The sequence below is a fragment of the Macaca fascicularis genome, chromosome 18, assembly GCF_037993035.2.
Source record: "Macaca fascicularis isolate 582-1 chromosome 18, T2T-MFA8v1.1".
Classification (NCBI taxonomy): Eukaryota; Metazoa; Chordata; class Mammalia; order Primates; family Cercopithecidae; genus Macaca; species Macaca fascicularis.
Window position 1 is genome coordinate 808,550 of NC_088392.1, and position 12,854 is coordinate 821,403.

General features: G+C 47.1%; 1 protein-coding gene and 1 long non-coding RNA gene across 3 annotated transcripts in view; one reads left to right on the plus strand and one right to left on the minus strand.

Moving 5' to 3' along the window:
• Positions 1 to 12,854, plus strand: part of PARD6G (par-6 family cell polarity regulator gamma) — an 89,080-nt gene that overhangs the window by 39,473 nt on the left and 36,753 nt on the right. For both annotated transcript variants that reach the window (XM_005586354.4, XM_045378170.3), the window contains exon 2: positions 2,868 to 3,090. In XM_005586354.4, coding sequence (XP_005586411.3) covers positions 2,868 to 3,090 — 223 coding nt within the window. The remainder of the gene's footprint in view (positions 1 to 2,867; positions 3,091 to 12,854) is intronic.
• On the minus strand, positions 1,525 to 4,660 carry LOC141409018 (uncharacterized). Its single transcript, XR_012427077.1, has 2 exons — positions 4,054 to 4,660; positions 1,525 to 3,191 (listed from the first exon to the last, which is right to left on the minus strand). It is a non-coding gene; the product is annotated as an uncharacterized lncRNA (long non-coding RNA).

Consider the following 12,854-nt stretch of genomic DNA (forward strand, 5'->3'; position numbering starts at 1 on the left):
GGTTCCACAGGCTGCACAGGAAGCATAGTGGGAAGCTGTTCCTGGGAAGGCCTCAGGGAGCTTTTACTCACGGTGGAAGGCGAGATGGGAGTAGGCTTCCGACATGGCAGGAGCAGGACTAAAAGAGGGGGAAGGTGCTGCACACTTTTAAAACAACCAGATCTCGTGATCACTCACTCACTCACTCACCATCAAGAGAAGGGCACTGGGAGATGGTGCTTAACCGTTCGTAAGAGCTCCATCCTCATGATCCAGTCACCTCCCACCAGGCCCCTCCTCCAACACTGGGGATTACAATTCAACATGAGATCTGGGTGGGGACACAGATGCATGTGAGTATATATGAGCTCTATGAGATGGCAAAGACAAGGATTGATGTTTGTGAAATAAATGCTTTGTGATTTTATTGGAAACTGGATCTCACAGATGCTGCATAAAACTTATGTTGTAGGCTTTACCTGTGTGTGTGAAAGTTTTGGAGCCCCTGTGTGTGAAAGAATCTGCATTGCCTACGTGCTGTGCCAGCGGCATCCTTGGGTGAACACTGAGCAGAAATGTAACGTGTCCCTTTGAATAATGGGGAGGGATTTCAAGGGTTTGCTCTGCTCTGCACTTCTGACACTAGCAGGAGATAGAGGAGAGCCTTTCCTCTGCCCCTTCCAGAGTGCAGCTGTGTTCAGAGCATGTACCTGTCCAGACACCGAGTTCTGGGGTCACACTTCTTCCCTTACTGAGTACATAGATAGTAGGTTAGAGGGGTTTTGAGTAGTCATTGGAAGTGGCTTCTCCTGAACCATTATTATTGTTATTATTTTTGAGACCAAGTCTCACTCTTTTGCCCAGGCTGAAGTGCGGTGGCGTGATCTTGGCTCACTGCAACCTCCGTCTCCCAGGTTCAAGTGATTCTCCTGCCTCGGACTCCTGAGATGCTGGGATTACAGGTGTATGCCGCCACACCTGGCTCATTTTTTTGTATTTTTAGTAGAGATGGGTTTTCACCATGTTGGCCAGGCTGGTCATGGACTCCTGACCTCAAGTAATCCGCCCTACTTGGCCTCCCAAACTGTTGGGTTTACAGGCGTGAGCCACTGTGCCTGCCCCAGCCAGTATTTTGAACTATCCCATTGTGGTGAGCCCTGGGGACTTTTGTTTTTTTAATTGCCAAGGGCAGTGCACGATGGGTGAGAGGTTTGTTTTGCCTTTGGTAACCTGGGGAAAGTGCTTTTTGAAAGGGAGGTAGAAAAGGAGATTTGTTCTCGAGCAGTTCAGTTTCACAAAGAATCTGTAGAGGTTAAGGTCTAGTGGCTGATTCTCATACAACCAGTGGTTCTCTGTGTATGGTCCCCAGATCAATAGCATCAGCTCTTTCAGGAACTTGTTAAAAATGCAGATTCTTGGGCTGTACCTGAGCACAGTCAAATCCAGAATTCTGGGGGGCCTCCAGGTGATCCTGGTGCAAGCACATATGAGTTTAGATGATTTTCCCTGACTCATTCATACAGTGTCTAGATGATATAATGACTAGTTTTCCATAAACATTAGACACTTTATTTTTGTATATTTTGGAACCAATGTAATTAGTTTTCAACTGTATTGAAGAACGCAGAATATGTACCACCTGATGAATAAAGGTTCCTAATTGCCAAGTGAGGAATGACAGGAGCCAGAACCCTTGGGCATGACCCTAACCTCATGTCCCCCTGGGGGTCCTCTCTTGGAGGGTGTCCTGGAGCTCTGTGGGCAGCTCATGGGCTTCTGGGCCAGGGTTAGGGTCTGCTGGAAAAGAGGTTAGTCCCTAGACATTCCCAAACCTGGACCACCTAATAACAGCTCGGAGGGGGGTGTACATGCCGCCTTTGGGAAAGGGACCAGACCATCATCCTGTCTCCCTTGGACTTGTCTGATTTTAACCAGGTTCCTTTATTCTTGCAATTTTACATCTACTTCTGATCCTTTTGAAATGTAACCATTTTGTCTTACTAAAATAGAAATCTCATGAAGACACTTCCTAGCTTAAAATTAAGACCCGTACGGTCTTAATGGTCTTTTGCCTTTGGAAAAAGTTCCGAGGTTTCATTCGGCCTTGCATCCTCTCCTGCCTCTGAGTTTCCTAAGGCCTGCCCGGAGCTGTGCAGATGCCGCCTCAGCAACCTCAGATGAGGCAAGGGACCTTGCTGAGGAAGGATTCTCCTTTCATGCCATCCAAAAAATTTACATTAATTTTGACGTTGCTTTTTCCTACAACATGAGCTACACAGCCTGTCCTATCCTGTCCTCAGGATAGTCATCTGTGTTCATGACTGAGCTGCCCCTCGGTCAGTGTGGACGAGAGGGCCGTCCTGGGTCAGTGTGGATGAGAGAGCTGCTGCGTGAGTCATTACTGCTTTTAATTTTTTAGGGTCCCTCTTCCTGTGTTATAATTTCTTATTTAGTCACTGCGAGCTCTGTGAGAACTGAGCTGTTTGTCACTATCTCCCCAGGACCTTGTGGAGAATTAATAAATGCTTGTCCTTTTTTTTTTTAATACAACATTTTAAATTCATCGGCTTCTGCAGAAAACGGTATGAGATATCTCAGAACTGAAAATGGAGTTACCATTGGATCCCGCAGTCTTACTATGCGTTTCTACCCAAAGGAAAGGAAATCGTATTAAAAGAATAACTGCATTTGTATCTTCATTCCAGCACGATTCATAATAGCAAAGATGAAATCACTTAAGTGTCTATCAGTGGATGATTGATTAAAGAAAATGTGGAATATAAATGCTTGTTTGTTAAGTACACTAACCACACCCTGTTTCTGGATATTTCTCTGGTGTTTATTAATGCCCCCCCCCCCCGCCCCAACCCCTGTCTCTTGCATTGCAGTTTGGGGCGGAATTCCGAAGGTTCTCTCTGGACCGTCATAAGCCTGGGAAGTTTGAAGATTTCTACAAGCTGGTTGTACACACCCACCATATCTCCAACAGTGATGTAACTATTGGCTACGCAGATGTGCACGGAGACCTGCTGCCCATCAACAATGACGACAACTTCTGCAAGGCGGTTTCCAGTGCAAACCCCCTGCTCAGGGTCTTCATCCAGAAACGAGGTACTGAAGTGGTTGAGTGGCTGCCTGGTCTTGTTGAACAATCATTTTTAAAATATAGTTTTCAATTTTTTCTGTCATTACATTTGGTTCTGTTTTCTAACCTGTAGTAGGAGATTAAAGAAATTAAAATGTGTTTGATCAACATTAATTTAATATACTTAAAATACTCACATTGTGTTTTCTACCTTAAATGGTATTGACTTCTGACTTTTAAATACTGAAGAAAGAATAATATTGATACTTCCAGTCGTTTAACTAGAAGTGAAATAACTCAATGATAAGGAGGCTTGAGTCAGTGGCCTCAGAATGAAACTTGGGGTTACTGGCGCGTGCTTTCCATCATCTCGTTGGTAGTAGGGAATATGTTAGCTTTAGATGATAACTGGTTAACTTTTAGCTCTGAGGCCCAGTTTCGCCATAACTAATAATATCATTTTATGTTAAAATAAATTACTAACATAGGTTAATGGCTGAAAGGGAAGGGGGGTGCCCTGCTGCTGACGTACTGTGGGACCTCATACTGCTCACATCTCTGAACTGCATTTAGATTTTTTTTCCATCTCCAAACTTCGGAGACCCTTGTTGTTTCAAGATAATATGCTGAAAGAAAGAAGGACCTGCAGGTGAGGCTTGATATTGGGAAAATGGCATTTTTATAACTGACTGCCTCTCCTTCTTTGGGCGGCCCCGCAGTGCACGTGGTGAACACTGACCACCTCAAGGAGCCAAGCAGCCAGTGGTGACACTTGCAAAGTGAAGTTGCCGTGTGCCCTGTCTGCCCTCGTGGATCTGCTGCCAGAGTCTCTGGGACAGCTAGGAGAGGTTTCCCAGAGGAAAGCCTGAGCTGAGACTACAGGAAGCAGCAGCAGGGTGCTGGGCGGGAGGCAGGCTGGGCGAGTTCTCAGACGAGGCCCTCCGCCTCCTTCACCCCAGTGTCCTGCTTTGCAAAACGAGGGTACTCACCTAGTAGCCCCCATCCAGTTTCTGTAAGGGTGGTGCTGAGCAGCGTGCCGCCAGCTCCTCACCCCTGCTCTGTAAATACTAGCGATGGCTGTTATTCCCATCTGTGGTGATGAAGGGAACGGCAGGAGACTCATTGACCTCACTTCAGACAGATTCTCTGGCACAAGATCAGAACACTCTGCATCTGCAGTTCTCACTGGGCCTGGGTATCCTGCTGATGGTGCTGAGAAGTCAACACAGCTGTCACTTCCTCACAGTGGCCTGGGGGACGGGCTGAGCTTCAGCTTCCGCATCAGTCCCTCAGGGTTGCTGGGGGACAAGGACCCTCACTGTCTCTGCAGGGTTCTGCACAGCCTCCAGCACGCCACACCTCGGTCCTCTGTATGCTGCCCTCTGCAGTAGCCACCTGCTGCTTTGCTGGTCCTGGAATGGAGGCCTGTGCGCCCTGCCCCCTGACCTGGAACTCTCCACTCCTTCACATTGCCTGGGTATCTGTATCTGTTCACAGGCTGCCTTCTCAGGAAGGCCTGGTCTCAGCTGCTTGATCTGATGAGCCCGTGTTCCCCTCTGCACGTCGTCCTCTGTCCTCTTACTCAGCTTCCTCTGTGCTCTGTCCCTTGCTCACAGAGCTAGTTTGCCGTCCGTCTCCACCCGGCCAGGAGCGTTGCGGGGCGTGTGTTCCTGGCTGTACCCCTGCCATCCGAGGTCACAGCATTTGCTCACATGGTGTGGGTTGAGCAATGGTGTGAAGAAGGTGTGGTGTAAACTGCAGATGTGCGCACGGGCTTTGTTGCCCGTTGTGCAAGAAACAAGTCTTTTGGCCCTGTTGACTGTGGAGCTGGGGTGAAGGCCGGCAGAAGGCACCGTGCCCTTTGGCAGTTGGCCCCAGGAGTCTTGGCACCCTCTACTCGGGATGCACCAAAGCTGAGGTGGGACCAGAAAGTGGGCTTGTGTGTTGCCAGTGGGGATGTACTAACCTCCAGCAGCGGCTTGGACAGCTCCGCCTCTTTCCAGCTTGCTGGCTGGGCCTGTGTTCAGTCTTCGTCATTTCTTTTTCCTTCTTCCTCTGCCCTCTGAGTAGTAGCCCAGTTTAACTAGCTGGCTTAGGATTTCTATGTCTCGTGGTTGTAGCGTGAGCATGTTGCCAGCAGCCCCTGCCTTTCTCTGTCATGTTACAGCGTGGAGCTAGGGAGACCCGAACTCAGACCCCACCTTCTCCCTGGCTTTGTGACACAGACATGCGCCTTGTCCTGCAGAGCTCTAATGTCCTCACCTGTAGCACAGGTGGCAGTGCCTGCCTCTGGGGTTGTTGTCAGGGCTTAATAGCGAAATCTGCTGATGACAAGCCCTTGGCTGGTCCTGCGTGTACATCACTGGCCCCTTGGTCCTGTCCTTGGGAAAATGAGAGCTGCCTCTCACTGTCCTCAGTGGATTTGACTGTAAAGATGACGACATTCCAGGTGGCGATTAGAGGCAGTTGTATCCTGTGCACAGTCAGGCACCCTCCCTGCATAGGAATCTGTGCGGATGTTTAGTAATCTGTGTGTTTGGGGCAGAGCTGAGGCCCCCTGAGAGGCAACACTCAATCCCACAGCCTTTTTACTGCAGCAGGGGTGTTGCGGGGTCAGTCACGGTCATGCTGTTTTCATGATTCTACTGCAGCCATACCCACTCTGTCATTTACTTAATAACTTTCTGTACACGGACATATTTTATTTAAATATATTTTAAGAGAGAATTTACGATCACAGAGGAAAAGTCAGCATTCTCCTAATACATGTCGAAATAGACCCCAATTATGCTTAAAAAAATTAATCTGTTTCTCAGCTGAGCGCAGTGGCTCACGCCTGTGATCCCAGCACTTTGGGAGGCCAAGGCAGGTGGATCACTTGAGGTCAGGAGTTCGAGACAAGCCTGGCCAGCATGGTGAAACCCTATCTCTACTAAAAAATATAAAAATTAGCCAGATGTAGTGGCACGTGCCTGTAGTCCCAGCTGCTCACTGGATTGAGGCAGGAGAATTGCTTGAACCCAGGAGGCAGAGGTTGCAGTGAGCCAAGATTGCACCACTGCCCTCCAGCCTAGGTGACAGAGCGAAACTCCGTCTCAGAAAAAAAGAAAAATTAATCTGTTGCTTAAAATAATCTCTTCCTCCAAACCATACAAAGGCACAGTGATAAACTACAGAATAGCATTCCTTTATGAATGTAGATGTAAAAACCCTTCAGCAAAATACTAGCACATGGAAAAATGCACCCACACAAAAAGTACACAAATGTTCATAGCAACATTATTCACAATATCCATAAGGCGGGAACAACCCACGCGTCCATCAGCTGATGAATGGATAAAGTGCGTGCATGCGTGTGTGTGTCTAGTCAACGAAGTGTGTGCGTGCGCGTGTGTGTCTAGTCAACAATGTGTGCGTGCGCGTGTGTGTCTAGTCAACAAAGTGTGCATGCGCGTGTGTGTCTAGTCAACGAAGTGTGTGCGTGCGCGTGTGTCTAGTCAACAAAGTGTGTGCGTGTGCGTGTGTGTCTAGTCAACGAAGTGTGTGCATGCGTGTGTGTCTAGTCAACGAAGTGTGTGCGTGCGCGTGTGTCTAGTCAACAAAGTGTGTGCGTGCGCGTGTCTAGTCAACTGCACGCGCACGTGTCTAGTCAAGTGTGTTCATGCGCGTTTGCCTAGTCAACAGTGCGTGCATGTGCGTGTGTGTCTAGTAAAAAAAGTGCGTGCATGTGCGCGTGTCTAGTCAACAAAGTGTGCACACGTGTGTCTAGTCAACAGTGCGTGCATGTGCGTGTGTCTAGTCAACGAAGTGTGTGCATGCGCGTGTGTGTCTAGTCAACAAAGTGTGTGCATGCGTGTGCGTGTCTAGTCATGCAGTGGAATATTATTGAGCCGTAAAAAAATGATGCACTGACACATGCTACAGATGGATGAACCTCAGAAACCTTATGTTTAAAAGTGAGAGAAGCCAGACATAGAAGTTCCTATATTGTATGATGACTTTTGGAGTTGATTCTCATTATTCAAGGATTGTGTATTGATGAGAATGTTGTGACCAGAGGCTCACAGGAACCTAAGCCTGTATTCCCCCGGAAGCAATGGTTCCGTGCTCAGTAATTCAGTGACCGTGTCAATTTTAGAGAACAAACTACCACACGTGACGAGAATCCTCTGTAATGTCAAAAGTCCAGAATGGGCAAATCCATGACTCATGGTTGCCAGGGGCTGAGAGGTAGGGAGAATTGGGAGGGAGGGGGTTTCTTTCTGGGGTGATAGAAATGTTCTAGAACTAGAGATTTGTGTAAATACCAACAACCATTGCATTCTACACTTTAAATGGGTGAAGTTTATGTGAATTATATTGGAATAAAGCTGTTAAAAATAGAAGGGACTGTCCACCTTACCAGGGCTGATGAGCAGACCCCTGGATCTGAGCCATGGCCCTGGATGAGGTTTTAGGGGTTTATCTCCAGCCTTTATTTCCAAAATTCAGCCATCCTCCATATGTGAATACTTTGACTTTTTAATAAACATATTTGTTCAAAACTTTTTTAAAAAATCCTCTCTTTCCCTGGCAATAGGAAACTTCCTATGCTTCTCTGAGAGGGCTCCAAGCCTGATGAATGCCCCAGGTGGGCACAGGAGTGTGGCATCCTCAGCTGCCTCCCTGTCCTCACTGGGAATGCACACAGCACAGCCCAGTGGGATTAGCTGGGCCTGTCCCTTTGTTACCAACAGAAATGACGGATATTTTCATATCCTATGGTAGTTGCATTCCGATATCCTAAATATCATTTATAGTAATCATTATTTAAAAACAATGGTCCATATTGTTCTTTAATGCATGAATAAGAAAAGTAATGTGCCACACATTTGCTTTACTTTTCTGATAATTGTCTTCAAAATAATTTCCTCTATAATCCCCTGTGCTTTATTCTATGCCTTTAAGAACGTTATTTTGAGAAAGGGGTTCCCAAGCATCATCAGATTGCGAAAGGGCTCTTGGCTCATCCCAGGTTCAGAGCCCCGCTTGCAGAGAGGCCGCATTTGGGGCTCAGACAACAGGCCGGAATGACTTCGCTTTCCTTCTCCTGGGATGATCAGATGTTCTCTCGATGACTACATGGCATTTGGGGGCAAAAGGACCCAGCCTTAGGCCTTCAGTGCCTTTCTTCTTTATTTGCTATGCTTCTGCTGCATCTGGCCAGGGACTGTGAAAAGCCAGGGGCTTTTCCTTTGGACAAATAACAGCTGTCTTTGCCCTTCTCTGTATCCCTGTGCGCATTTAAGTAAGAACAACAGCAGTTACCAGAATGGATTGGCCACGATGAGAGGGTCTGGACTTGAGTCTGCCTATTTAGGTTGCAAACACAGTGTGTTAAGTGTTAAGGACGCACTTCTCTGTTTCCCTGCTCCCCAGGGGTGCAGGAATGTTTTGGGAAGCTGGCCCTTGCCAGAGAATGCACAACCAAGTTGATACTTGGAGCGTCTCTTTCTATTTTTAGCAGGATAAACAGGAAGTGCAAACAGTAACTTTTCCCTGCTTATCCATCAAATAAACTCTGCAAATGCTAGCATAGGCTGTAGTGTGGTTACTTACCTCCAGGCACAGCCCAGGACTTGGTAGGGTGTGTCAGTAGTCCTCCTCCGGAATGTGAAGACTTAATTACACTGAAAGATGGTCAGCACAGAGCACTCTGGACTCCTTACTTTTAAAGCTAACATCAGTGTTGCACATTTGCATATACTTGTTAACTGTTCTTGGCATTCTGGGCATTCTTTTGGGTTCCTAGAATGAGGAGAACGCAGTTGTAAACTGTTTGATTTATCAAAAGTTGCACGAAGGGGTGTATTTTGCTATGATCGCACTTAAGTGAGTTACTAGAAAAAGCAAGGGGTGTTCTTCAAAGTAAAACATGGAATGATTAAGAATCTCGTTATGGACACTGGCAGAATTTTCAAGTATCAAGCATAGAAATCCTGCTTATAATTGTTTATCTTGGATTCTTAGGTAACTAGCCAGAGGTATGTTTGGTTTTTAAATTGAGGGTTCACTGCTCATCAGGAAGCCCTCAGTTAAGCGGCCAGAATTCAATTTCTGCATTCCACGCCCCATTGTCGTCTCTTTCCTCAGACGCCGCCTAGGGGCTTAGGCTGTGCCTTGGGGGCAGGGAAAGGGTGTGTTTTTGCTGAATTAGCCTCACTGTGTCCCTGTGCTTATGGGAACAGACAGAATGTGGGCTTTGCCCTCTGGGGTAGGAGGTTTTCCGTAAGACACGTTTGCTGCTTTATTTGCCACAGATTCCTGTAAGTTTGTGTGTTTGGAGGATTTTCTTTTTTTTTTTTTAATGAAAGAAAAAAGTCTCCCACTCCACCGTGGGAACGTGGAGAAGATGAAATTCCTGCAGCTGCGTTCACGCTGGAGTAGGAGTGTGTTGAGGGAGGAGAAAATGTGCTGATGTAGCTCATCAAAAAGAAACAGAGCCAGAGGCCCCCCCTCCAGAAGAATCCAGGGTTGTCCTCCAGGGCGCCCACGTGAAGCCAGCTCTGCAGGCGCGGTTGGGAGCAGCCGCGGCCGCCCGGCTGTCTGCCTTGAGCCAATGGGAAGGGAGAGGGAAACAGATGACTAACTCATATTCTCCAGTAGTCCCAGCAAAACACCTTGTATGTAAACGGTGAGAGTTTATACTGATTGAATTGGAGTCTGTGATTTTCCTACTTTTCTTAACATTTAAACCCATAATGTATTTATAATTTGGATTATCTTTAAAGACCTAACATATCATACCTGTCATTAAATTCTTCATAAAACTTTGTTGTTTTTAAAAAAGCTCTTCTGTTTAAAACATATTTGTAAAGCAAGATTCAGATGACATAGAGGCAATCCCACCGCCCTGAGGCAATGACTTTTGCATTTTGGCAAAATCATTCCAGGCCTCTCGCTATAGATGCGGTTAGTTGGACATAGTTTTACATAAACAGGGTCATGATATACATGGCATAGCAATTATTTTAACCTACCACCATATTTTTTGTCTTTTTGTAGATGTGTATGTAGACATACATCAATGATGGACATATCAGTCACATGACTCTAACAAAGTATAACCAAGTCCTTATTGTTATTTAAATTGTTACAATTTTATTATAAACTGTTGTATATTTTAAAATACTTGTCAGGTTCTGTTTTTAAGGAAAACTAGTAGAAATGTTCTTGCTGGGTTAAAAGGTATGAGTATTTGAACTAAAATAGATATATTGCCAGGGGACCACTCTTTTGTAGGGCTGTAGAGTAACATTTGAATTGGTTGTTACTTTAAAAAAAAAATTTACTTTTTTTTTTTTTCCTTGAGACAGAGTCTTGCTCTATCGCCCAGGCTGGAGCGTACTGGTGCCATCTCGGCTCACTGACATGGGTGCCTCCCAGGTTCAAGCGATTCTCCTGCCTCAGACTCCTGAGTAGCTGGGATTACAGGCACGCTCCACCACGCCTGGCTGATTTTGTTGTATTTTTAGTAGAGACGGGGTTTCACCATTTTGGCCAGGCTGGAACTCCTGACCTCTGGTGATCCGTCCACCTTGGCCTCCCAAAGTGCTGAGATTACAGGTGTGAGCCATTGCACCTGGCCAGAAAAAATATATATATGTGTATATAAATATCTTTGAAGACTCTTACTGTGTGGAACAGGAACTCCTGATCTTTGAATTGCTCCTCTGGAGTGCTGCAGTGAAGGCGGCGGAGGTCTGGCCTGAGGTGCGGGCGGAGGTCTGGCCTGAGGTGCCCGGGGAGGTCTGGCCTGAGGTGCCCGGGGAGGTCTGGCCTGAGGTGCGGGCGGAGGTCTGGCCTGAGGTGCGGGGGGAGGTCTGGCCTGAGGTGCGGGGGGAGGTCTGGCCTGAGGTGCGGGCGGGCGGAGGTCTGGCCTGAGATGCTGGGGGGAGGCTGCTTTCCTGCCAGAATAGCACTGAGGGGGCCAGATGGATGGCTGCCCGCCCTGGGAACGGGGATCCCCACTTCTCCAAGCACCTGGCACTTTGTATTCATGGACGCTCCTCTCAGCCTGGCCTTGGTGGACGAGGAGCTATAGGTCTGCTGAGTTCAAGTTTAGCAAAAAGGATGCTGCCTGTCAGCAGATTGTACCTGTCACTTGGCCAGAGCGTTGTGTGGTAAAAATGGCCATGTCATGGCTTCTGTCATGTCAGAGTGGCTTGTGTGATGATTAACACATTTGTGTGGGTACAGTTTGATGGAAATGAGGCCATACGTGGAGGCACAGGTTGGGGCTTTCTTTTCATACTAGGCCAGTGATCATCTCGAGCCCAAGTGATTCGTGGTCCAGGGTGAGACTCTGGCTGGCAGAGCTGGTTTCCTGCCCCCTCCTCCTCCTGCCGTTTTATTCCCCAGACACACAGCGAGACCCAACAGCGGCGCTGCTGTTCTCTAGCAGTCGGCCAGGAGGGTCACCTCTAGTCACATCTCTGCTGCAGCACAGCCAGCCCCTCGGAGGGGCTCACTTGAGCCCCTGGTCTCCTCAGGCTGACACCTCACACATGGGTTTCTCTGTTCCCATGGGTATCATTACCCCCCAGTTATGTCCATCTCTCTTCTAGTTAACATCTCTTATTTCCTAAAATTCACCTCTGTTACCGTTTTCACTTCAGGAACCCTTAGAAATAATTTCCCACGTGGCCTAGGTCCTCCTGCACCAGTATTTTGGAGCCAGGATTATGAAGTACGCAAAGTCCAGAGCTCACCCCTACCCCACAGAACTAAGATCTCAGGGGTGAATGTCCATGGCTCATGCACATTGATGTTTATGAACATTTAGAATGTTCTCAGAAACGTTATGTTTTACTGCTAACCAAGGATTTTTAAAATTATCATGTGACTCTCACAATAAACCAAGTTGTGTAAATTTTCTCCTTTTACACATGATGACACTGAGGCTTCAAGAAAGGTCAAACATTGTGAATATAGTTCTCAGCTAAAGTTTGAAATTTAGTTCACTTATCCATGAGCTTGGGCCCATTTGGCACCTTTATTTATGTGGAGGATGCAGAGGTGGTGACAGTCACGCATCTCACACTAGTGCATTCGCATTTCGCTTGCTAGTGCTCAGAACCGAGGGTTGATTCAGTGGCACTGTCACGTTAAGGCCATGTTGCTTTCCTGTGGCCAGGAGAATCCCTATTCAGTAGTGCCTTAATGAAAAGTAGCCCTTGTAGAAATGATATTCCTATATTAGTTTGGAGTCCAGAGACATAAAAATTTCCACTGTGAACTTTTTTCTTTTCCAGAAACGTAAGCAAGATTTGGATTTCCTCTTGCACAGCAGTTTCTTTTCCTGTTTTTGCGCCGTATCTCGTACTTTCCATCCCCTCCTGTTGGAAAATGATTCAGCCTGTAGGTCACCATGTGCAGCACATCCCACCTGTACTCAGGCTCCCAGAAATCCCGACTGTTTTTGTAGCACTTGACCCACACAGGCAGAGTTGGGGGTGAGAGGTGCTGTTGGAGTTGGAGCCGTTTACTCCTCATGGTGGTTTGTGGGGCAGGGATGCTGAGCGTTCCCGCCTTCCTGCCAGCACTTCCTGCCAGCGCTCCTCAGCAGTTCCACTCGGAGCCACAGGCTGGGGTGGAGGAAAGTGTCAACACCAAGACATTAACCAGTACCATAGACGAATGACTTACTTTTTATATAACATAGAATGTACTATTTTAACAATCTTTAGGTATAAGTTTAGGGGCAGTAAGTACGTTAGGTACATTGTACAAACATCACCATCATCTGTCT